General features: G+C 43.1%; 1 protein-coding gene across 1 annotated transcript; it reads left to right on the top strand.

Annotated features, from left to right (window-relative positions):
• The first annotated feature begins 516 nt into the window (after window positions 1-516).
• On the top strand, window positions 517-18760 carry fhl3b (four and a half LIM domains 3b). Its single transcript, XM_048230290.1, has 6 exons — window positions 517-845; window positions 10520-10701; window positions 12868-13042; window positions 15435-15604; window positions 16426-16612; window positions 17855-18760. Exons 2-6 carry the CDS (start codon window positions 10546-10548, stop codon window positions 18001-18003), a joined length of 837 nt encoding a protein of 278 aa, XP_048086247.1. The 5' UTR covers window positions 517-845; window positions 10520-10545; the 3' UTR covers window positions 18004-18760.
• Window positions 18761-23537: the final 4777 nt, after the last annotated feature.

Here is a 23537-nt window from a genome sequence, read left to right as displayed (position 1 = left end):
CAGACATCATATGTTTTGAAATTCAATATGTGCTGTAAAATGACCATGGACAATGGAAACCACCGTTGGATAAGATATAACCGTATATGACTTATTTTTAAGCAAGGAAATGAACACTTATTGTGGTAAATAATAAATAAATTGTGAAATTGTGAAATACCATTACTATTCCTTTTTGTTCCTCTGTCATTGTAAATAACTTGATTATGTTATTATTTCTTGTTAAAAAATGTAAGAGACAGTCTGTTTGGAGAGTTTGATTTTGTTGCTGTATAATTTGCTGTAGCCTACTCCTGAATATTTGCATGACGTTTGCATGAGTTAAGTCGTCTACCAGTAGATGGCAACCACGTAACATCTTGCAAAAAGCCCAAAGATTTACATTAAGGTAATTACTGGACTGCTGTCTTTTGAGATAACAACGAGGGGAACTATTTCGTGCACTAGTAAGTGGAACTGGAACTATCCCGTGCTTTTTCGTTTTTGTATTGACTTGCAGCATCACCGATTAGTCCAAACACCATAGGCTACAGCAAATATTGACTCAGATAGGGTATAGATAAAACCCAGACGTTTGAGGTTTTGCTAAGTTTAATATTGGAATACAGTTAAAATGTTTTCATTATTCATGTTGTAGAAATGAACGGTGGGAGTATGACGTCTACCACGGCTGGGTGAGGCGGGACCGGTGACTCGGTTTGGCGGAGGACTAACTAACGCAGGGGGGTGGGAATGACACCCTGCATCCCGCATAGCTGCGAAACTTCGATAGTGTCAGTGCGTCTCTGCGGGGCAAGGGCGAGAGTGGTACAGCACTAGACTTCTTATCCTTGAGCATATTCGTGGTAAGTCATTCATTTCAAAAATAATTATCCATGAACGTTTTATAGCCTAGGCTACTGAACTGTCTTCGAATCGTGCCCGGAAGCTGGGGTGAAAGTTAAATGTAATAGCCTAGATGTATCCTAACCATGAATCATATAGCCTATGCCATTCCGATAACATTTCGAGATTTCTATAATTCATAGGGTGCTAACACTAATGACCAATCCTGATTATGGGCCAGATTGGGTTATTATAGGCCACTGATGTCTTGTTGATGTTCATAGACTAGATGTTAAAATAAAATTACCAAAGAAATTACAGCAGAGCATTTAAACAAGCTCATTGCAAACTCTCCTAAAAGTGCCTCCGGGAGCTTGTAGCATTTACTGTCAACAGGGATCTGTCTCTTGACATTCCACCCGGTTGTCATCTGATTGCGGAGGTGGTTAAGTGTCTTCCAACGACGCTGCCAGAGGTGGATAGAGGTGGACAAGAGACCATGCTACAGACCGTGTCTAACCTGGCAAGAGAAACGTGTCCACTCACTGAGGTCAGACAGTGTAATGATCACACCGTAGCCTAAAAGCAGGAACACAACCCCAGTGAGCAGGAAGAGAAGGTTATTTTTGTCTAAAAACTAGGCAGTCTTTGCCCCGGCGACATAGGGTGGAATTTGTGCGGCTTCCCCTCATCTATTTCTGTTTTTTTTTCATCTTCCCGTTCTTTTTCTCTTCTCCTCCCTGGTCTTTTGGATAGCTGTCCAGCGTTATAGGGGTCTGGTTTGCTGTCTTGCATGTTTCAACTGAAACCTGAACTTTTCAGAACCGATCCATGGATTAAAATTATCATAAAGTCATAGACCTCATCATACACTGAAGTGCTGTTGCTTATGGTGGCACTGACCATGTAGACCTATTCCCAATTAAGCAGGCTGATTAATGGGTGTAGTGTGAGGAAAGTATTCAACTCTGACAGACATACTCAAAATCGGAGATAAGGTTGATGAGGACTTGGAAACTAGTAGCCTGTGTTGATCAAACTGGCATGCTGGTGAGGGCAGAGGGGATTGGAGAGGAGGACTGCAAACCTGTTACCCAACTATTGCCCAATAAGTTCTTACACATCATATAGCTTTAATTGTATACATGTTTGAAGTGGCATACAAGATTGTGTCACAGGAGAGAGCTTCAGAGGATTTGGTGGTTATGATGATGATGCCATCCTCAGTGAGCTGCTGGAATACATCACAAGACAATAACAATGTCACAACGTAATAACAAAGTGTAATTATTACTGTTTTCTTAGACACTCTGCATGTCTGTCTGTAACAATGTTAACAGTTCAGCGTAAACGTACTCCACAGACTTGGATTTCACAACATTAACAAAAGAATAAACAAAGTGGTACATTGAGTTTGCTCTTAGGTGATTTAGCGGCTTCTGTTGTCAACATTGGGATGTTTGTGCTGATTTTTTATTTATTTTATTTGTTTTCACTTTAAATTGATCTTTATCCTTGTGCCACTTGACAAAGCTGAATATGGCAAGATACACACTGGGCATGGTTGACTGCAACTTCACCTCCAGAACCAGCAAGCCCATGAAACATTTCTTTCTGTATTTACATTAAGATTCACACGTGCTATGCATGCAGCAGCTGCGTAACACTATTAAACCATTTTCCTCTGTGCATTTATTTCCACGCCCCCTTTTTTTTTTTGAGTCTTAAGTGAGTGATGTCACATTTTTATGCTAAAGACCGCAGAAGAGTTTCCAGACGCTAACCACTATTGGCACTGTTCAGCATACTTTCCACTCGCATCCTGCAAACACTCCATTTCAACACTGAAACGCAACATGTAAAACAGGGCCTGTGACCCATGGGGTAATGACCACATAGCTCTTTGACTATCCCAACAATTGGACTGCTGAAAGGAATCTTTCTCTATGAGTAATCATCAGCAGAAATGTAGCTATAGAAAGAACAAGGTCCTCATTTTTCCCCGGCTGGAATGCGCCTTTTTTAGAACAGAAAGGAAAGAAAAATGCATTAGTTTGCACTTTTTTTTTTTTCTTCCAAATTCTTCTCTGGAGCCACACGACTCGGTCACTTATTCTGGCCTGTGCATTCCTTCGCCATGCTATAGTTTGGGGGAGGATCAGTGCTGATGTTTGAAATGGTGGTGTGAAGCAGAGCCAAGAGCACAGCAGACGACTGTCTCCCCCCTTCTCTCCGTCCCTCCGCCTGTCGCTCTTTCTTTCGTTGTCTCTTTCTTCTGAATCATGCCTCTCTCTCACTCCCAAACTCTCTTCCTCTCTCTCCCATCTCTCTCTCTTTCTGTCTCAGTTTCTCTCCTCTTGCTATCTCCTTATCTCTCTCCATCTCTGGCCATCCATGGTATCTCTCCCCCTGTTTCTGTCCTTTCGCCCTTTGGCCATATCTATCTCTCTGGCTATCTATCTCTCTGTCTGCACAACTGCCCCGTGTCTCTGATCATCTCTCTCTTTCTCTCTGTGTTTGCTTTGCATGCGATCTTCACACATCATCAGAATGCATCCACTATCACCCAGCATCAGAGACAATGAGCTGGTTTCATCATAGACACCCCCTCTCTTTCACACATGACCCAATTAGCTCTCAGTTGCTCAGTCAGCTGCTAGTGGTAGAACTGACCCAGCCCTGCTTTGGGAAGAGTATAGAGGTGCTGTATACGACTGAAGAGAGAGGGGAGCACATCACCACACGTCACCACATTCCATTTCTTTGAATGGCCAAATACCAACTATCAGTCCTGAAACTAAACAAAAATGACCACCAACCATCTTGGTTGATGACATTCAGTTTTGACACCAATACTATGAAGAGCTAATTGTCTGAACTGCAAACACCATGTAACCAATGACCACAGATACCAAAAACCCTAACCAGTCACATAGGTAGCCTACGTGACTAATACCTATGGGTCACACAATAGCAAGATGACTAAATGAACCCTCTCCACTGTCATGCAGACAGCAGAACTTTCATCAGGAGCACAGAATTGGTCTTTAAGGGGTGGACACCCGGTGTTGCGATTTAGTTTCATGTATAATATAATATATAATATAATTTAGTTTCATTATATTGTGGTGGATTTGGAGGGGGGTGGGGTTGTTTTTTTGTATGGTAATCATCAGAGGTGCGGGAGATTGAATGGGCCTTTGAAAAGTAGGCTCCATTCTTCTGTAGGGGTAAACAGCACGTCCCAGGGGCAGAACAAAGCACCACAATGCACATACTGTACCCTGGTATTATAATATGCCTTGAAGTGTTTTACAGTTTAAAAAAAAAGAACAGCACAAAGATCATGAGATTGGTGATCGCACCTCAGTAACAGAGAGAGAGAGAATGAGAGAGAGAAAGAGAGAGAGAGAGTATGAGAAGGAGAGATGTTAATCAGAGTATCATGTGTAACTATGGAGACCAATCAGTCTGTACAGGGTAATTACACCGACTTTGGGGTGTTTGAAGTAAATGTACCGAAAGCATGTTTTCATTTTGATGGCAGCCGACCGAGAGTGCAAATTGCCACATATAACTTCACAAGACGGCATGCAGCACAGCACACGGTTATGATGGCCATTCTGATTCAATCAATAAAAGAAATCTCATTAAAGATTTTATTGTGGCAAGCTTGTGTGTGCATGCTAGAATTTAAAAAGTGGTCTCTGATCTGGACACTAATCAATGCCAGGCTTTTGTGCCGGGACTGCGAGAGAAGCCTTTCATCTAATGGTCGTGACTCCAAGCTACAAGTCTCCTGACCACACAAACAGACAGGCATTTCCATGTTAGTCTGTGTCCTCTGTGGCTTCATAGTGATAGTCACCAGATTGTCTAGTTACCAGTCTTGCCAAAACAGTCCTGGAATTCTTTCATTTAAATGCAAGTAAATCTAAAGAGAGTTCAATCTAATGTTAAAAAAAAACACTTTTGCTATGGATGGCTCAATACATTTACAGTAACTTAGTACAGTAGCACAGTAATTTACATTTACATTTAATACAGTAGCTTTACCTTCAGTTTTCAACAACAAAACGTATTTAAGGTTTGCATAATAAATGACAATGCATTCATGGAACCATGGCCATATTTTCACATTGTGTGATTTAGTTTTTTTCCCCTAGTTTTAACGGAAATAAAACGGGCACTGTTAAACAGTGGGAGAATAGGCCTATGTAGACTAGTCTGTTTTATGATCTTCCTCACCTTGTTAAAGTCTGAGTGTGTGCAGTAGTGTTAATGAAAGAGCTCTGCTCATTACAGTTAACATAACTTCTCTGTGTGATGCCACCATAAGGATCTCAGTTTTCTGCTGGGTGACGTGTGGAAACTGGACTTAAATCCTTTAAAGGTCTGGACATGACTCACATACAGTGCACTGTTTGTCATATTCAGGAAATTGTTGCTCACAGTTAGGGATGTAACAGTAACCTCATGGTTATAGCAGTGCCGGACAGTAACGGAGTACATTTACTTGAGTACAGTACTTGAGTACAATTTTGAGGGATCTGTACTTTACTCAAGTATCATTTTGGGGAGTACTCATGACTTTACTCAAGTACATTTGAGAGGCAAATATTGTACTCTTTACTCCGCTACATTTCTATCCATAACCTTGAGTACCCGTTACTTCTTATAAAAAAAAGGAAAAAAAAAAATCTCGGAAACCCTCAATTTGTCGTTTCCCTCTCAAACATGATTGGATTGTGCAGGCGCTACTGATTGGGACAGCCTATCAGCAATCACCTTCAGCTTTCCGCCAAAGTCAACTCTATGGTCAGATTTAGATACAGTAAGAGACAATTGAAATTGAAACAATGGATGAAGATGCAGCAGGTTACTGGATGCTGGGAATGTGCCAACCCGTGGCCCCACCTCGCCAGACTATTTCAATTTGCTTAACAAGTTAATGATAGTTTTCGCTTCAAGTGTTTCAATTACAAAATAGTATTTTGTATTTGAAATACGTATTTTAAAAACATGTATTAGAAATACTGCCCATCCCTGGCAACATGGTAAAAAGATAGAAATTACTTGATTTTACATTCAATTCCTTTTACATTATCCAAGGTATTAACATTAAAACATTTTAGAACTCCATGTAGGACGTTTCTGTACATAAATGTAAGCACTGGCAGTAGTAATGCAATATTTAGAAAATGTACTCTTGTACTCTTGATACTCAAGTACTTTTAAAAACAAGTACTTCAGTACTTTTACTTAAGTAGACATCTGGCTGTTGTACTTGAGTAAAATTTAGCAAGAGGTATCTGTACTTTTACTCAAGTAATGAAGCTGTGTACTCTGTCCACCTCTGGGTTATAGTGACCAAAATTATCACGGTTTCCGGTATTATCGCGGTATTTTTTTAAATGTTCAGAAAGCACTGATAGGCCATAAAAAATAGTTTCAAAAAATGTCCCGTTCCACTTTTTCTGTGTTCATGTTTATGATACAGTTACCCGACCATGACTTGGAGTTTGCGTTTTTGCAATGTGAAAATGTTCCGCTTTTTTCCCTGAAATCAGGTGGATTTAATGTATGCCTAATCCGAAAGTGGCTACATGATACAGTTAAATCCATCAATTAGTCTACAATCAGAATCAGGGTACCAGTTTTGCTTCATTGTACCAGGCCTACTGTATGCCAAAAGCAGGCTCGCATGAATCTGGGAAGGATTAAACACATGGTTTCCACACCATGGTAATCAACCGTGATAATTATGATATTTGAAATGAAAACGGTAATTGTTATCGTCAACATTTTTATCGCGGTTTACCATTATACCGGTAATTATTACATCCCTACTCACGGTCCTGTAGCCACTAGCCAGTTAGTTTTGTTTGTTTAGAAGTTAGCTAGGGTACTAGGGACAGATGTTTCTTTGGAAGTGATTGGTTTGATTAGCCACAGTTTGCGTTGTTGCGATATTGTTGGATGTAAAGACATTTAGCTTACACAATTCCAAACAATGTATAGCAGCCCTTGAGTTGCAATTAAATGCAAACATGTTCCTGCTTCAGGATTTAACACATCATTAAACAGCCAGCCAGACTCTGAGGGCACAAAACACACTTGTGTGAGACTGACTCAGAGCGTATCCACCCATGCTGTTACTTATTTATTTGATTTCACAAAGACTAATTGTTTGTTCAACCTGGTCTGGCTGTATCCCTTATGAAGCAAAGTTAGGCTTTGTGATGCGAATCACTAGATTCTGTTGATATATTAAACAAGCGTCCACTTGAGGCCGAGTGGATCAGTATTCCCGCTGCGTGCATGGAGATTGCGTGTTTGTCGGCACGTCATCACGGAACAAGTTCGGGGTCATTAAGCGAGTTGAGGAATTTATGTGGTTCTGGCTAATGTGAGTGCCTGACGGTGTTGATGTGCTTACGTAAAGAGAGTGCAGTGTTCCCTGGGGAGGGAGATGGTGTGGTTTCCAGATGAGAGGACACATGGAACTTAGAGCAGTTTCTTGGCCTTCAACAATGAAGGACAAAGAGAGCTAACATGTCAAGCACTCATTAATTGTTCATCTGAAATCATTACTGTCTGTCTGTATGTCTGTCTGTATATCCACCTGTCTGCCTGTCTCTCCAGCTGTCAGTTCGTCTGCCTATCTGACTGTCTGTCTAGCTCTCTGACCTTCTATTTGTCTGAGTGTCTATAACCCTACAATACACACACACACACACACACACACACACTGATGCAATTTGGAGTGAAGGCCCAGAAGATTCCTCCGCTGTCGTCGTCTGGTGGTGGTGGGGGGGGGGGGGATAAATAGCTCTTCGACAGCCCTTCCATCACACACTCACACGGCTCCAGCTGGCACCGGCACAGGGGACAACCGTCACAGGCCAGGGTTCTGGAAGGAACGCGGCGCTCGTATCCAGAACCAAGCCCCGGGGCCTCCCAACACTCTGAACTGACAGGCCAAGGCCTGGTCATCATCTGGACCAGGGGAGTGTTTGCTTATAGAGTTCCGAGTCCGACTTCAAAGAGATGGAGGGGGGGACAAGCAAGATTAATCTTTCACCAGTGCTGGACATCACGCATGGGAATGCCCATATGAGCACATGCTGTCTGTCTAGTGTCATGCCAACATTAAACAGCCTTGCACTACGCCAACATGGACATCTTTTAGTGTTTAGCTTAGCCATCTGCCACGATAGATTTATGTATGTATGTATGTATGTCTGTGTGTCTCGTGGTTGTAAGTTTGCTCAACATGTTGCCTGTGACTCTGTGTCCACTCATGGACTGCTGAGAGAGTCTGAGGAATGTGTCTTTTCTGTTTTGCTGTGTGTCTGTGTGTGTGTGTGTGTGTGTGTGTGTGTGTGTGTGTGTGTGTGTGTGTGTGTGTGTGTGTGTATGTGTGTATTCCTTTACAAATTATCTGACATCTGTGCATGTACATCCAATAAATAACATTCCAGCTCCACCACTTTGCAGACAGGCATAGCTGGGGGTGTCATAGTCCTGCTGAGCTTGATCATGCACTATTCAGAGGGTGGCGTAAGCGCTGCTGTCAGTTAACGGTTTGCAGACCACTCCGGCCGAGACGCTCAAAAAACGTAATGCAGTAATGAGTCATTTCATGTCGTGTGAGTCAAGAGTTTTATTATCTAAATTGGCGTCCAACAAAAGAAAAGGAAAATAAAATGAAAAAGAAACAACAAACGAATCTGAAATAAGATCGACGTGACTTGAATGGCCATATTTAGACCTCCCACATGCCTGGGCATTGTTATGGACTTGTTTTCATTGCTTGTTTTTGAAAAAAAAAAAAACAAGAGGAGAGGGCAAGAAATGGTCGCGGAGAAGGGCCAAAACAGCTGGAGAGAGAAGAATGGCCTAGCAGATGTCAAGGGCCAAGGAGCAAAAGTTAGTGCGGTACTCCATGAGGAAGGAAGGCCATTGTTGCATCAGTATGTGTGTATCCATTCATCTGCCCTGATCTGTGGAGGACAATAATAGATGAACTCCCTGCTCAAATGTAGACAGGAAGTTAAGTTGAAAGTCTCAACAAAGTAATGGGTGCGTGTCTGAGTCACCACATCATAAGTAAACAGACATAAACTCTAGTTGAGGATTACTGGCATTTGCAGCTGCAATTGTTTCCTCTGACCCACAGTGCCAAGACAGTAATTAAGACAAACTGTATCGTTAAATGATTTGTGTGCATGTGTGTGTGTGTGTGTGTCTGTGTCTATGTCCATGCATGTTTGTTTTTGTAAGGACGCCTCTTTTCCAGCCTGACTCTCATGGTCACCCATAAGGCAATTCATCACAAAGCTATGATAGGACATTTTTGGACATGGAGACTCCGACCCCCAGGGCCAGGGGAGCCAAGTTTTGTTTTCACAGGAAGAAATGGTGGCTGTAGAACAGTGTAAAGGCTATGACACTCATTTTGCATTTTGGTCATTTATTCAGAATTACACAAGGACACATACAGCACACAGTTTAGTTGAGTGTCATATCAGTAAATATATTATAACGAAAAACATGCTAGTCCTAGCCTGGCGGGCCATCCTATATCATTGAAATGTATAGGCTGAGCAAATTAATTTGCCGCCGCTAGGGTGCGTCTAGATTTCTAGGCTGTGCTGGTCCACATTTTGAGCTCAAATACTCCACAAATCCAGAAATACTACCCTAATGACATGTTTTGTTTATGCCCTGTGAAATGGCATTGCCCAGCCCAGCCCTCCCCACCCCAGTCCACTCCAACCTGGTCCCGGGCCGTTTTGGACCTCCCGCCCACATTCAGGCTCAGCACAGAGGTCCCAGAGGAAAGCCTACCCCCCTCTCTTTCCCACCCTCGGTTCCCGGTCATTCCCACTGCGCTCCGGACCGTGTTGTAGTGCATGAATGTGACCCAGTGGCTCTCCGCTGACCTTAAAGAAGGGGAAAGCAACCAGCTGTGCCTCTTCCCAAAGCTCAACAGCCTCCTGGTCCATGGGCCGTTTCCTTGAGTTGAATGGAAAAGCCAGGGTTTTGTCAGAGCCAATAACATTTTACTTAACTTATGAGAATATCATTGGTGCTCTTTAAAAATGTTGGAGATTCTTGAAGATGGTATTGTCAGTGTTCAGCAGGGGTTGTGTTGGGTTATGTTGGCACAATGTCAAAGGACCAGAATATGGGTCAATTCTTCATGTTTCTATCCCTCCACTGTCTCAAAAACAAACAAACAACATGTATGAGTAAAGTCATATCTGGAGCTGCTTCATCTGCTAATCACAGAGAAGGGAGAGGGGTCTGTGTGTACTGTATCAAAAATAAAAACAAAGAAAGAAATGGAAAAAGATGAGATAAATAATGTCATGCTTGTATAAAACTTGTGTAATCTCGGAATTGGTTCTGATTATCAAAATCACGGAGGAAGAAAATTCTCTGCCATGTCCTTCCAAATCCTAACCACATCCTGATTCATGTCTTCTTTCCTTATTTCTAAACTAAAGCCAAGGTGAGTGAAAACTATTTGGCTTGGAGTCACACTTTAAAAGGTGTGTGTGTGTGTGTGTGTGTGTGTGTGTGTGTGTGTGTGTGTGCGTGTGTGTGTGTGTGTGTGTGTGTGTGTGTGTGTGTGTGTGTGTGTGTGTGTGTGTGTGTGTGTGTGTGTGTGTGTGTGTGGTTTCAGGGTGAGATACAAGACGCCAGGCCAGCATGAGCGAACCTTTCGACTGTGCCAAGTGCAAGGAGACGCTGTACGGGCGCAAGTACATCCAGGCGGAGGGCAGCCCCCACTGCATCCCCTGCTATGACCGCCTGTACGCCAACACCTGCCAGGAGTGCAAGGAACTCATCGGACACAACTCACGGGTGAGCGTGTGTGTTTGTGTGTGTGTGTCTGTGTGTCTATCTGTGTTTATGTGGAAGGTGGGTTTATGGCTTTGTATGAAGAGAGACAGAGAAAAATGTGTGGCTTTGTGTGTGTATGTGGGAGTGTTGTAATGTGTATGTCTGTGAGAAAGACAAAGAAAGAAAGAGAGAGGGAGAGAGAGAGAGAGAGAGAGAAAGTGAAGAGCTGCTGGTAATTCTAGGAAACCTTCCATTCCTCCTCCTCTTGTTTAGTTAACACCATGGCGACCGAAATCCCCAGGAGCTGCCGCTCGTCAGGCAATGGGGCGCTTGGCCTGAGATGGGGCCCCTGACTCTCTCTCACACACACACACACACACACACACACACACACACACACACACACACACATACACAAATACACACACTCACACTGGGAGACCCACACCAGGCAGTAAATAAAGCGCATGTTTGCCTTGGACCATCGTGGCAGCGGCCTCCCAGAATGCCCTGGGGCTGCCAGGCACTCCCAGTATCCTCTGATGTGCACTGACCCAGATGGCTTTCTCATCTCACCCAGAACCTAACGGCGTCGTTAATCACTGCGGCGCGCGTCCGCCATTGCGCTTCATCCCAAATCTACATCTGGCCCGATGTGTTTTCTAGGATTATGTGCTTCATCGCAGTTACAGCTGCAGCCCTTGATTATAATACTTTTGTCAAATTCAGCGAAATTCGACTCAGAACAATGCGGGGCAGTGTGTGTGTTTTTAAAAAAAACACTGTTTGTCTATTAGTCCTGGCTCTGTAATCGGGAAATGAAGAAAGTGTACCGATCAGTACAACAATCTCAGCCAATCAACTCACTGCTTCAGGAGCACAAACAGGTGACGTGAAATTTGATTGGCTCCTGTGCTCAAACATCAACAGTTCTTCACCTTTTGACACCATTGTGATGTTTTTGAAATGTGGCTAGATGTCTTTTCTAGGATTACGCATCCAGATGGTATTTTGTTGATTGGCGGTATTTCTGAGTGTCAGGTTCTTTCTGAGTTCTTTGTCCAGACCACAGGCCATCTGAGTATGATTAGTTTATTAAACAGCATGTCAGTTGATAATGCACCAACGGCGTGTAGTGAGATGCCAAGAGAGTGCTCCCTGCTCTGTTTGTCTTTGTGCTTTTTCAGTTGTCATAATGTTGCTATACCCTGGTGGGTGGGGAGGACTAGGTTTCAAAGTTGTTGTCTTTTCACTTCTTTTTTCTCCTTCCAGTTGTTTTTTTTGGCATGTAGCCCTTTACGAACCACTGTGTTTTTTATCAGCTATGCCTTAAAATGTTTTAGTCTGTGTTGTGTAAACTCCACTGTACAGGGAGTGCATAGAATGAAAGCATACATTAATCTACACTTCTACTCCATTGGAATTCAACATATGACTTGTGTGCCACAGATATGGCACAAAGTGCTCTGAACACAGTTCAATTATAGTATGTAGATCCTATGAGGATCATTGCGGTTGGCAGGATCTGAAATCAAAATGGCTGCATTTGCCAGACTGAGGCTGGGGTCTCACGGCAAAGTCTGTTATCTTTGTACTTTTGTCATTGTAACATCCTCTTATATTTCTGCCTACCGAGTCTTTATGGTAGAACTGAACTAACCCTGAAACTGGACCGTTCCAGATTCAGCCACTACTTCAAAAGACACAAATTAGAGTCATACTCTGCTATTTAACAACGATGACACTCCTTTCATGCTTTTGAGGATGGTTGCCCTGTGTTGCCAGTATTGCCATCAACAGACACAGCACAAGGTTCCAGCATTTACAGTGTTTATGGAGTATAACTAAGTTTTATTTTGTGTGATTTTAATGAAGTAAGCACATGATGATTTCACCTAGTCTGCCAAATTATATGGAACTGTTGTTCATTCTGTTAGTATTCATCTTCAGTCATTTAAGTCATTATTCCTCGGTTATGTCTCCCACATATGCATTCAGTTGCCAGTTTATCAGAAACACAGAGCTAAAATGAATGCAGTCTCATACATCAATAATTCTTAGCTTTGCAAGTCTATAATTAAAGATGTAGCACTCACTGTTAGTAGCTACCAGCAGCTCAACAACACCAAGGTTGTAGGTTCGATCCCCACTGGTGCAGGTCTCATGTATTGCGTCTTTAATTTGCAGGAGCTGGTGTATGAGGACCAGCACTACCATGAGCAGTGCTTCCGCTGCATGCGCTGTGGCCGCTCGCTAGCTGACGAGCCCTTCACCTGTCAAGAGGAGGCGCTGGTTTGCAATGACTGCTACTGCAATGAGTTCTCCTCCAAGTGTGTGGCCTGCGACAAGACCATCATGCCAGGTATGGTCAGTGGGTTGAGGGCCAGAGCTCTGCGTCCACTGAAGATGGATATATCAATAACAGCCAATCATTACAATATAGCGTTAGACTCATGTTAGACCAATTGCATATTATTGTAGTAGCTTGGTACTACCAGAGACTTTCTAATTAGGAGACACAGCACTCAAAAAACCCCCCATAGAAATGCATGGGGTTAGTTTGTAACACCAAAATGGCAGTTGTCTACGCCTATCCCACCCCTTCCGCGGCAAAACGTGGACATGTGAATACATTGAGCCAATCGTGTGGTGTGTTGTGAATACATTGAATCAATAATGTGGTGTGTTGTGAAGACATCATGCCAATCATGTGTTGTGATCTCACTGCTGGAGCAAGATTGGTGTTGTGAAGCCTTGCGCGTGCACATTTCTGCCGAAATAGATGCCCGATAAGTGCCCAAAAAGCGTTGCAATATGGCCGCAGAGTGGAGGGACTTACCTAAAAGGACTTTGGTACTAGTATAGCCAAAAACATGCCAAGTAGGGTCAATGGATCTGGGTCAAGCTTTACCACTGAATATCTCCAGATGGATAAATAATTCCACTAGTGTAATGTGTTACAATACATTGCTGGACAAGTGCTACTGATACTATTGTAACCTAATTTGTCAGCCATATGACCTGAAAATGGACACAGGAGAATGGCTGCTACTCCAAGTTTGGCCTGCAACAAGACCTCCAAACAATGATACAATCATACATGCACTCATATTTCAAGAGGGAAAAGGAGCTACCTGGTCATTGTCTTGTACATCAGCGCAGTCAATGTTCTGCTTTTAGATTAGCCTAATGCTAGTAATACAAAGAAAGAGACTTAATAATGGTGTTTAAGTCACTGAAAGGGGTAGTAAACACAGTGATAACAGGGTACTCTTTCTTAGTAGTCTTGTGAATTCTGTCTTGAATGCCGAGAGCCCTTTTCTTATAGGCTCTCATTTCTTCCTACTTACTGAATGTGCTTTTCTTTCTTTTTTGTGCAGTTTCAAAAGAATAACGGTGATGTGCCATGGATATAGTTGGTAGCATGGATAGAAAGGAACATTTGTTTATTGTGTGTAATAAGTCTAAAGAACAAATTAGTGATTGTATTTGTGAGACAGACATCTTAATCACACCCCTACAAAAAACTTCACTTCATGTGCAGGAAATGCAACATTTTGGGCATGGAAAAATTAATTGCACTACATAGTATTGCACTTCACTGCAGAAATGCAATATTTTGGACATGAAAAAAACTGAGCTATATCAGATTCTGATAACCAAACCTTAAAACAAACTCTCAACTCTCTTTTGCCTTTAGTTTGAGGGATTTCAACTCTGACTCTGTTGTGTAATGCGCCACATATCGACCGTAGCAGAACGGCTTAGGCACAGTGTTAAATGTTATGCCCAAGAGGGCAGAGAAGAAAAGCCAGCTAATGAGTTCTTGTGCGTTTTGGGTGTGTCAGCACGTCACAGCAGCTCAGATGTAACTCACTTGACTGAAAGCGCCTGGAGTCGCGGTCGGATTCCTGCCTCCAGATCTCGACAGTGACGGAGCAGGAGCCATTGAGCGGACAGGTTTTAGATGACATACAATTACACATAATTCTGGCCCAGGCGGAGTCACGTTTCCCTCTCTCTTTCTCTCTCTCTCCTTTCCCCCCTCTTTTTTCTCTCGATAGTTTCTGGCCAAATGAGTGGTTATGCTTACACAGGTTTCTGTGGTGAAACTTCTGTAGAGGGACAGACCAACCCCACCCCATCCCAGCCCTCAGCACCCCCCCCCCTCTGCCTTTTCAAACTGTACCACCCTGCACCCCTCCCCCTCATATCCCCTACTCCTCTCCACTCCTGACAGTGAGGAAAACAGAGAGAAAAAATATATAGGCATATTTTTTTTCTCTCCAAATATTCATGTCTTTCCACTTGTATCCAGCCACAGCTCTCCACCTCCTCAGAGTGAGTATATTTGTGTATTTCTGTGGGCAGGTACCCGCCCATGGGATTGGCATTGTTGCCGCTAAAAACAAACCAAGGGCAGCCCAGCCACTACGGTACACAATCAAGTATGCTTGGTGTTCACACAATGCAGTGCTGTTGGCTGTGGACTGCACTAGCAGTGTACAGACAGGCTTGGTTGTTTGGCTTTTTCCCACATTGGTTGTGGTTTAGCTGCAGGGCATGAGGCACGTTGCGTGTGAGCGCTGTGGCGCAATCACATGCATCTCTCATAAAAGATTAATCACAATTCACAGTGACACCTGTTGGGTGCTCATGTTGATTCCGGTAAATCTACCCCCCTCCTAATCTCCATCCGTTTCAACCGGATCTTTATTTGTCTCCCTTTTCTCTTTTATCAACCACTATGACAGGTTCCCGAAAGCTGGAGTATGGAGACACGGTGTGGCACGAGGAATGTTTTGTGTGCCGGGTGTGTGAGCAACCCATAGGTGCCCAGGCTTTCATCCCAGACAAAGGGGACTACTACTGCATGCCCTGCTATGAGGGCAAGTTTGCCCCCCGATGCAGCCACTGCAAACAGGTGAGTTACAGTATCCGAACAAGCTACAGTATCCCACAATTCCCTACAAGGAAGTCTGTAGCAATGGACGAGTATAAGTAGCCACAGAGTATGATAACCGTATTTGAAACAAAGGGTGCCCTAGTTTAACAGTGTAGAGTATTTCACAATTCCATATAGGGAAGTCTGCATCAATGCACAATTACAAGAGACATTATGAAATCTGATAGTTTGGTGCATTACAGGTGCTTATATCTAATCCATTAATCAACCAGTCAGTCAAAGGCGCATTCCTAAAAGCGTCATAGAGTGGCCAACATGGTTTCCAAGGGAGAGTGAAAGTTGGCGTGTGGGAGTAGTTGTTCAGTGATGCTTTTCGGAAACATACCCACACAAAACTCAGTTACTAGAAATCACCATAAAGTATTCATTCACTCATTCATTCACTCATGTATTCTGACGTTACTCATATCTTACAGCATTGATGTACCATGTCAATCAATCAACCAACAGTCTGATGCCTCTCTGATAGAAGTGTGCCAGTCAGCTTAAATGTGGAGGATACACAGGGAAAGTACTTGAGAAATCAGCCAGGCAATGTGGTGTTGGCACTTTTCCATTGATATTGAGCAACACATTTTTCATCTAAAGTGCCATGGACTCGCAACGGCGGTTTGGGAATTGAACCTGGGGCCAGCCGAATGTCAGGCAGCTTATCATTGCATCAGAACACAAGAACCGGTTGCCCAGCCACATGGCTCTGAAAATTGACCCGTGTATCATCACCTTAACAGCCTGTGTGTCTGGGGCCTGATTCTGCCCTGATTCTGCTTCTCTGCCAGCCTCTGACCCAGGGTGGCGTGACCTATCGGAACGAGCCGTGGCACAAGGAGTGCTTCCTGTGCACGGGCTGCAAGAGTCCACTGGCCAGCCAGCCCTTCACCTCCCAGGGGGAGGACCCCTACTGCGTCAAGTGCTTCAGCAGCCTGTACGCGCAGCAGTGCGCCGCCTGCAGCAAGCCCATCACAGGTAAGTGGGCACAACCGGCAGCAGTAGCTTTAAAGGTTTTAGTGCCAGGAAATAAGTTTCCCGGAGGCTGTTTTTAGTCTTGTGCCCTTATAGCTAATTTGGATAGTTGTTTGATGCTCTCTCTCACAATGGGCTCTTCATAGTTTTGGTGCCAGAATTAAGCACCATGAAATGAGAAAGGGGGAGGGACCATCAACCATCAACATTGGTCAGCATGATATTACGTTGACATTGCGATCATCACAAGTGCACAGATGTTGTAATCAATTGGACAAAGTACATAGTATACACACTATTTCAAAGTGCACTAATAGATTTATATGGAATAAGACACAGAGTCAGCCTGCATCTGTATATCAGATTGTGATCAGTGACTTCATTTGTTTCTGGTACATTTGTTCAAAGTGAGCTGTTTATTTAGTGCACTAAGAGTACTCTAAACACTTTGTTCGTTATGCCTTCCATGTCAGGGTTGAGGGACTAAAACATACTAGATGCTGTATCCTGCTTGCAGGGAACAGTGACTCAATGACCCTCAGCCAGGAAAAGGCTCAGACAGGGAACCCTACAATATGAAGACAAACACTTCACCTTGCTCCGCTGTTGCTTAAACTGTAGCTGGGTTGCTATTGTGTAGTTTCATAGCTGGCGTGGCGTCCTTCGTAGTCAGGCAGTAATCATATGATGTTGACAGTTTAATGTGGACATTGTAGCCACTTGTTTAATATTCAGAGCTGGGCACCATTTTGTCTGAGGGACTAGGGAGACAGCACAGAGGCTGCTTATTGTCTGCATAGTTGAGACTGAGACAAGAGGGACTGGAGTTATGTCAGCCACAGCCAGAGCCACAGGCTACACCAGCCTGGAAATAGATACCGTGAACATGTCTCATCCAGGGTCAGTGTCTCACATGAATACACAATTATCACGAGTTCAACACAAGTTCATAAATATGGTTTATATTGCTGGTTCTCTTACATATTTATAAATTATTCAGTCCATAGTGACAACATTTAAGTCTCAATGAAAAAATTCAGGCATTTATTATTAGTGATCTGTCATTGTTTAATTCATTGCAAATGATTTGTAGGTGTTTGTATTATTGTGATTTGTAGTAGTTTCATGTATTATACATGGTTTGTCGGTGTTACATTTATTTCAAGTGATTTCTAGTTGTTTAGTTTATTAAGAAGGTATGTGCAGTTGTTGAATGTATCATAAGTGATTTGTGGTTATTTGCAGGCTTTGGAGAGGGGAAGTACATCTCCTTTGAAGAGCGCCAGTGGCACCAGCCCTGCTTCAAATGTTCCCAGTGTTCTGTGTCTCTGGTGGGGGCTGGGTTCTTCCCCAATGGAGAGCGCATTGTCTGCAAAGACTGCAACGAGAAGTAATCGACTCCTCCTGGCAAACACCACCGTAACCACCACCACCACCACCACGTGCCCTGGAGGTTGGAGCATCACTACGTATGATACTTTTATCACAATGCAATGGCTGTCCTGTGCCGAACAGTTGCCTTCGCTGTGCCTTTCTTGCTCTCTTGAATAATTCTATTTGTGTGCTACTTTTTCTGTAACAAAAACAGTAACACAAATATGCTTTATAAGCTGGAATGTACTGATGCTCATTTGTTTTGCCACGACCTGCAAAACAAGCGCTATTTAGGCCCAAGTAAAAAGGAGAAAGAGAGACAGATTTAGTTCTGTGTGTGAGATATCTCTCTCTGTGTATTTATACCTGTAATAATATATCTGCACATACCTGTTGTCCTTTGCTACAATGGTATTTGAAATATTTATATTCTAAACTGATTTTATCAGCATGTGACAAATGTTTTTGTCCACTGATACCTTCCCGTGAAATACATATGGCATATATATATGTATGTGCAGGCTGTGTGAAGGCTGATTAGGCTCTGGATGTGGAAGTGACAAAACCCAATACTTTTTTTTATTAATATATTGTACAGTATTTCCCGTCCTCTTACACGATAGTACTCTATATCATAGGCCAAATGCATATCTTGTCTATTTACATGCTTTTGGTCTGATTGTTTCAACACATAGTCCAACTGTGAAAGAGGACAAAGTATTTTTCAAAAAAAAATAAAAATTGTAACACTGAAATAAAATTCCAAATTGTATCTTACTTCTTTATTTGATGTATTCATATGTTTTTTTCCCCACAATAACTAATACACTGTAATTTATATTATATATTATTTCTAAACTTAAATTAACTCCACCATGTGCACTACATACTGTACATCTTGAAACAATATAACCTACATGGTAAATCAATTACACTCAATTAAGACTGAAGCACACAGTGTTTAGGACACTTAATTGCTTCTCAGATACTTAATAGTACATACTTATAAACTTAAAAGTGTGTCTGACTAATGCCACTCCTTAGCCCTCATTTGCCATCTCCATATATGGCAAAAGGCAGACCCTTGCCAAGAGAATAATGGGTTGCATCTGATGGTCTTGTGGAGTGTGTCACCTCAACTATTTTTCCCACCCAATATGCAAAATGCCAGATGCTTACTGGTACTCTGGATGCCTTCGTATCAACATCGTTTTAGCCAAATAAGGAAGAGGATTACTACTATGGGCCTGGCAGATGAGGGCGGCTGGGAGTGTTGGAGTTTAAGGATGGAGAGCCACTGAGGTTCCAGCGCTGCAGTGATTCATTACGATGACATGGCCATGTGGTTACGCATTAGTATTGGCTTCGAGAGGACTGGAAAGCTGGAGAATTATGCTGACAGGACCTGAACTCTCCAGCTCAGAAAATGTCATTGGGAGATGGCAAGGAAGAGGAATCAGATTTCAGAACCTCAACTATATGTTGGCCCAAAGGTATGCAGTAGAATAGAATAGAATATGATAGGATATCTCAGAAAGGGGATTTTAATTTGGTTTAATTACAGGTGGACCATGTGGATACACATATTGTATGCACATACAGTAGTATACAGTATATATATTATATTATATTATAAAGGCCAATCAATCCACATTCTGCACAGACAGAAGCCAAACCAGGATCTATTTCTTTAATAATCAACCGTGTGTGTTATTTTAAAATATTTCCCATGATCTGCTCTGAAACCCAGCTGACCCTGTTTTCAGAAATCTAAACAACGCCAACGAAAACAGACTCACCCTCTCTTCCCTCAGTCCCATGAGATGACGGGAGGAGGGGCAAATGAGGAGACATGATCAAAGACTACGGCCCTTGGCACTCGCCTCGACTACTGCAAAGAGATGGACGTTCAAAGGAGGACGCTCCCAGCAGTGTCTGCCCAGTGGCATCTGCTAAATAGATTGTCTTCAAACCCAGCAATGTGACCACACACACACACACACACACACACACACACACACAACCTCCTCGTCACATGGCAGGGCAATAAAGGTGACATTGAAAAACAACAACTGGCCCATTGTGCATTGCAGTGGCTGACCTGAGCCTCCCACTGAGTCACATCATTCCATATAAATTCTTAAAGTCGCTCATTTTCCCATAGATTGTGTGCACTCCCTGAAGGTTGTGCATGTGCATGGTCACATTCTCTGTGTTCCCTTAAAGCTGTGCGTCATTCCACATAAAATCCATGTGCTCCATTAAAGTAGTGTGTCATTCCACAGATGTTGTGTGCTTCAACAAAGAAGTAATGAGTTGTGTTCTAAAACTAGTGAGCTAACTAACTGAAAGGGATGCAACATTGATGAACATCGCAAACAACAGTGCAGCTGTCACTGATATATGCTTGATGGAACGTTAACTGGTGTCAGTAAAGTTACTAATGACGTACTGTTAAAGTTTTTCTTACATCTTCGTGGAACTACATAGTGCATAGTGTGGGCAGCTAGTAGGAACCACAGGCGTGAATATCTCTCCTTCCTAAAGCCAAAAATTAATTAGAGGACACCAAGATTTTACCAATAATAGTTGCCTATAAAAACAATTCTTAGAAAAAGGTGCAAATAATTGCATGCTTTTGCTTAAAAGGTATTTTGGCCCTGGGAACAGCCAGTTCAAGCGCACACTAGAATAAAAGCAGGTTGCCACTTAGCTTTTACCTGTAACAAAGCCATCAATCTGAGTGCGAAATTCCTTCTGCTCTAACTGGTGCTTCTCTCGGCCAAATCGTAAGCTGCTTGACACAGGCACAGACAGGCCAGGGAAGATCCATGACTTTGTTTTGACAAGGGTGGAAGTCGAGACCAAAGGGGTGAGTTAGGGTGAGCAGGGAGTCTTAATGTGCCCCATGCATCATCCTGCCTTGACTGCATCCTATCTCTTCTGCACCTGTCATCTGGGATAGATGTGGCCCAAGCCCCGTTCAGTTCAGTTACTTTGTCATCTCAAAGGGAAATGTGTTTTGCAGTCAAGTACACAGGATAAAAGGACAACAATACAGTACAAACATACAGCAACAGTAAACAAACATGCTGTGCAAGAATGCCATTGCCTTTTCATCGCCCCAGTCTTGATCTGCTGGGGGTTTTATGAAGTTAATGCCAGATAACGGGGTCATTTTCTGCTCTCCAGTCTCCAAACACAGGTCCACATTTTCATTTAGTTTTCAAGTCATTGCGTTTAATAATAATGATAAGCAGAATATGCAGCAGGCCTGGCCAGATTACTCTTGTGCAGGGCACGAGGTGAGTGTATGGGTATGTGTGTAAATATGCATGTGTCTATTGGTGACTGTGTGGGTGTGTGATGAAATGCCTTGCGAGTGCGACTCTGTGATATACTGAAGTGTTTTGTGATTGTGCTACAAACCAATGTCCCCACAGGGACAAATAAAGTATCCATCTATCTAAGGTGCAGTCAGCAGGTTAAACATAAGTCTTATGATCAATCTGTTCATAGCTGTGTCCTGTAACTACACAAGATAAGGGCAACATTGGCTGGACTTAACTGCCCTCTGTTAGGGCCAGCAGGTCATGCAAACTTGAGTGATTGGCTTAAAATTGATACTGAGTTACTGGTGCACCAAATTGATGTGGAGGGGAAAGCTTTGTGTGTTTACGCATTAAAATGGCAGAAGGAAAAGGAGAGTTATGCGCTAAAGCCCCTGCGCCTGCCAAAGCAGCTAATAAACTGGTGTCACTTTTGTAATGCGTGCCTTGTCACAGAGCCAGAGACCGAGGATGAGACGGATGATTCCAGAAAGTCATGAGTTCTGGCTCAAACACATGGTTGTCTATGACAGAGGGGGATCCTCACCCTTAAGCCTGCTGATGACTTTCCAATACACATTTGTCTCTAAGCTCGCAAATCTTACCCTGACACTCGGAGCACATGCATTTCATAAACAAATTCACAAATTAATTTCAAATATATCTCTGTAAACTAATGCTAGAGCAACAGGGCATTGACTTGGGGTATATAAAAAAACACATCCTAAGTAGTGTTAACCAAGTGAAAGAAAAGGATGACCATGTTGTGTGTGGATGCTTTGGTAGACCACATTCAGAACACAGGCCTATACATTAATCAGTGTGTCAGCTCAGCAACATCTGGAAACAACCCTTTGACCTCATAGCTTGCATTAGCAGATACTCTATCTGCTGTGATGTAACTGTCTCCATTGAGGATGAGGCCCATTGGGAATGAATCACAGACTCAGCTTTATCACACGGAATCACCCAGTGGAGGTCTTCCCAGAGTGGCTGCTGACTCCTGTGCTAATCTGACTCAGATCAACACTGGTTCAGTTCCTCTCAGACACAGTCCATGACTTCAACTAGCCAGACTTCAACAGTATTTGTCTTCACAAACTCACTGACTCCATTTTACATTTTTAGTATGTGCACGATGTGCTTGCTCTATGGGAAATATAGCCTTGGGCACTGTCAAGCGCCTTAACACATGTTCTTCATGGCTAGCTCTCTCTATATACTGCATATGTGTATATTATTAAATTGTCAGTGTCTTGACAGTTTCGCCGTGCAAGATTGAGATATCACTTGGAATTGAAGAGAGCATCTGTATCATGCTGCTTCTCACCACTGCAGCTCATGGACACGTTCCATCAAACTCACCATCGGGCTTGTTTTTCCCCTCTCCCTCGAAAACGTCCCTCTGCTGTGAGAACTCATACCACAGGAATGCTTGCACAATTTCATATCTTCTGTACAAACAGTGGCTTTCCAATCCTACCAGCGGGGCTTGGATGAAAATGGTGTTGGTCAGATTTCCCTGCATTTCACAAACACTGGGGCTGATGGGTAATGAGTGTGGTGATGGTGGTGGTGAGGGGGAATCTGATGGGAACTGCCACTTTATGTCGAAGGCCACTCTGACAAGGTCAGAGCCTGGGGTGACACATCATCAGAGAGGGGGGAGAAGGAAAGGGGAGAAGAGAGGGAAAGAGAAAAAACAGGGGGAAAGAGTGGAGAGGGAGAGAAAAAGCAACAGAGAAGCAGAGAAAGCAAGAGTGAGAGAGAAAGAGAGAATATTCCTCCAATCCGTTCAGAGGGCCACTGCCTGAGAAATAAAACAGACATACTGTTCCATGTTCCTGTACAGACCGGCTGCCATCTTACTAATGAAAATTCCCAGGCCCCTGGATTAGTGCCACGGTTCTCAATCAAGCTCTTTAAGAATCCCCAGCTCTGCAGACCTTAAAAGAACCTGTCAGAGGCTCTTATTTAGCCAAATACACCTGACTTACAGGGAGGCTACAGGGAGTTGAGGGTCCACAACTGAAGCACTCCGTTCACATAGCATAAAAATAGTCTAGACTGGTCTAATTTTTTGCCGCCATCACGTCTGGTGTAGTCAGTTCCGTTGATTGAAGTGGAAGCTGATTGTTGAGGCAGGCGCTCCGTGAACGGAACGCTTCAGTTACATGCCTGGTGTAGGTTCCATGTAAGATCATGAGGAACATACCACATAGCAT

The sequence above is a fragment of the Alosa alosa genome, chromosome 20 (genome assembly GCF_017589495.1).
Source record: "Alosa alosa isolate M-15738 ecotype Scorff River chromosome 20, AALO_Geno_1.1, whole genome shotgun sequence".
Classification (NCBI taxonomy): domain Eukaryota; kingdom Metazoa; phylum Chordata; class Actinopteri; order Clupeiformes; family Clupeidae; genus Alosa; species Alosa alosa.
This window is presented reverse-complemented; position numbering and strand designations above follow the sequence as displayed.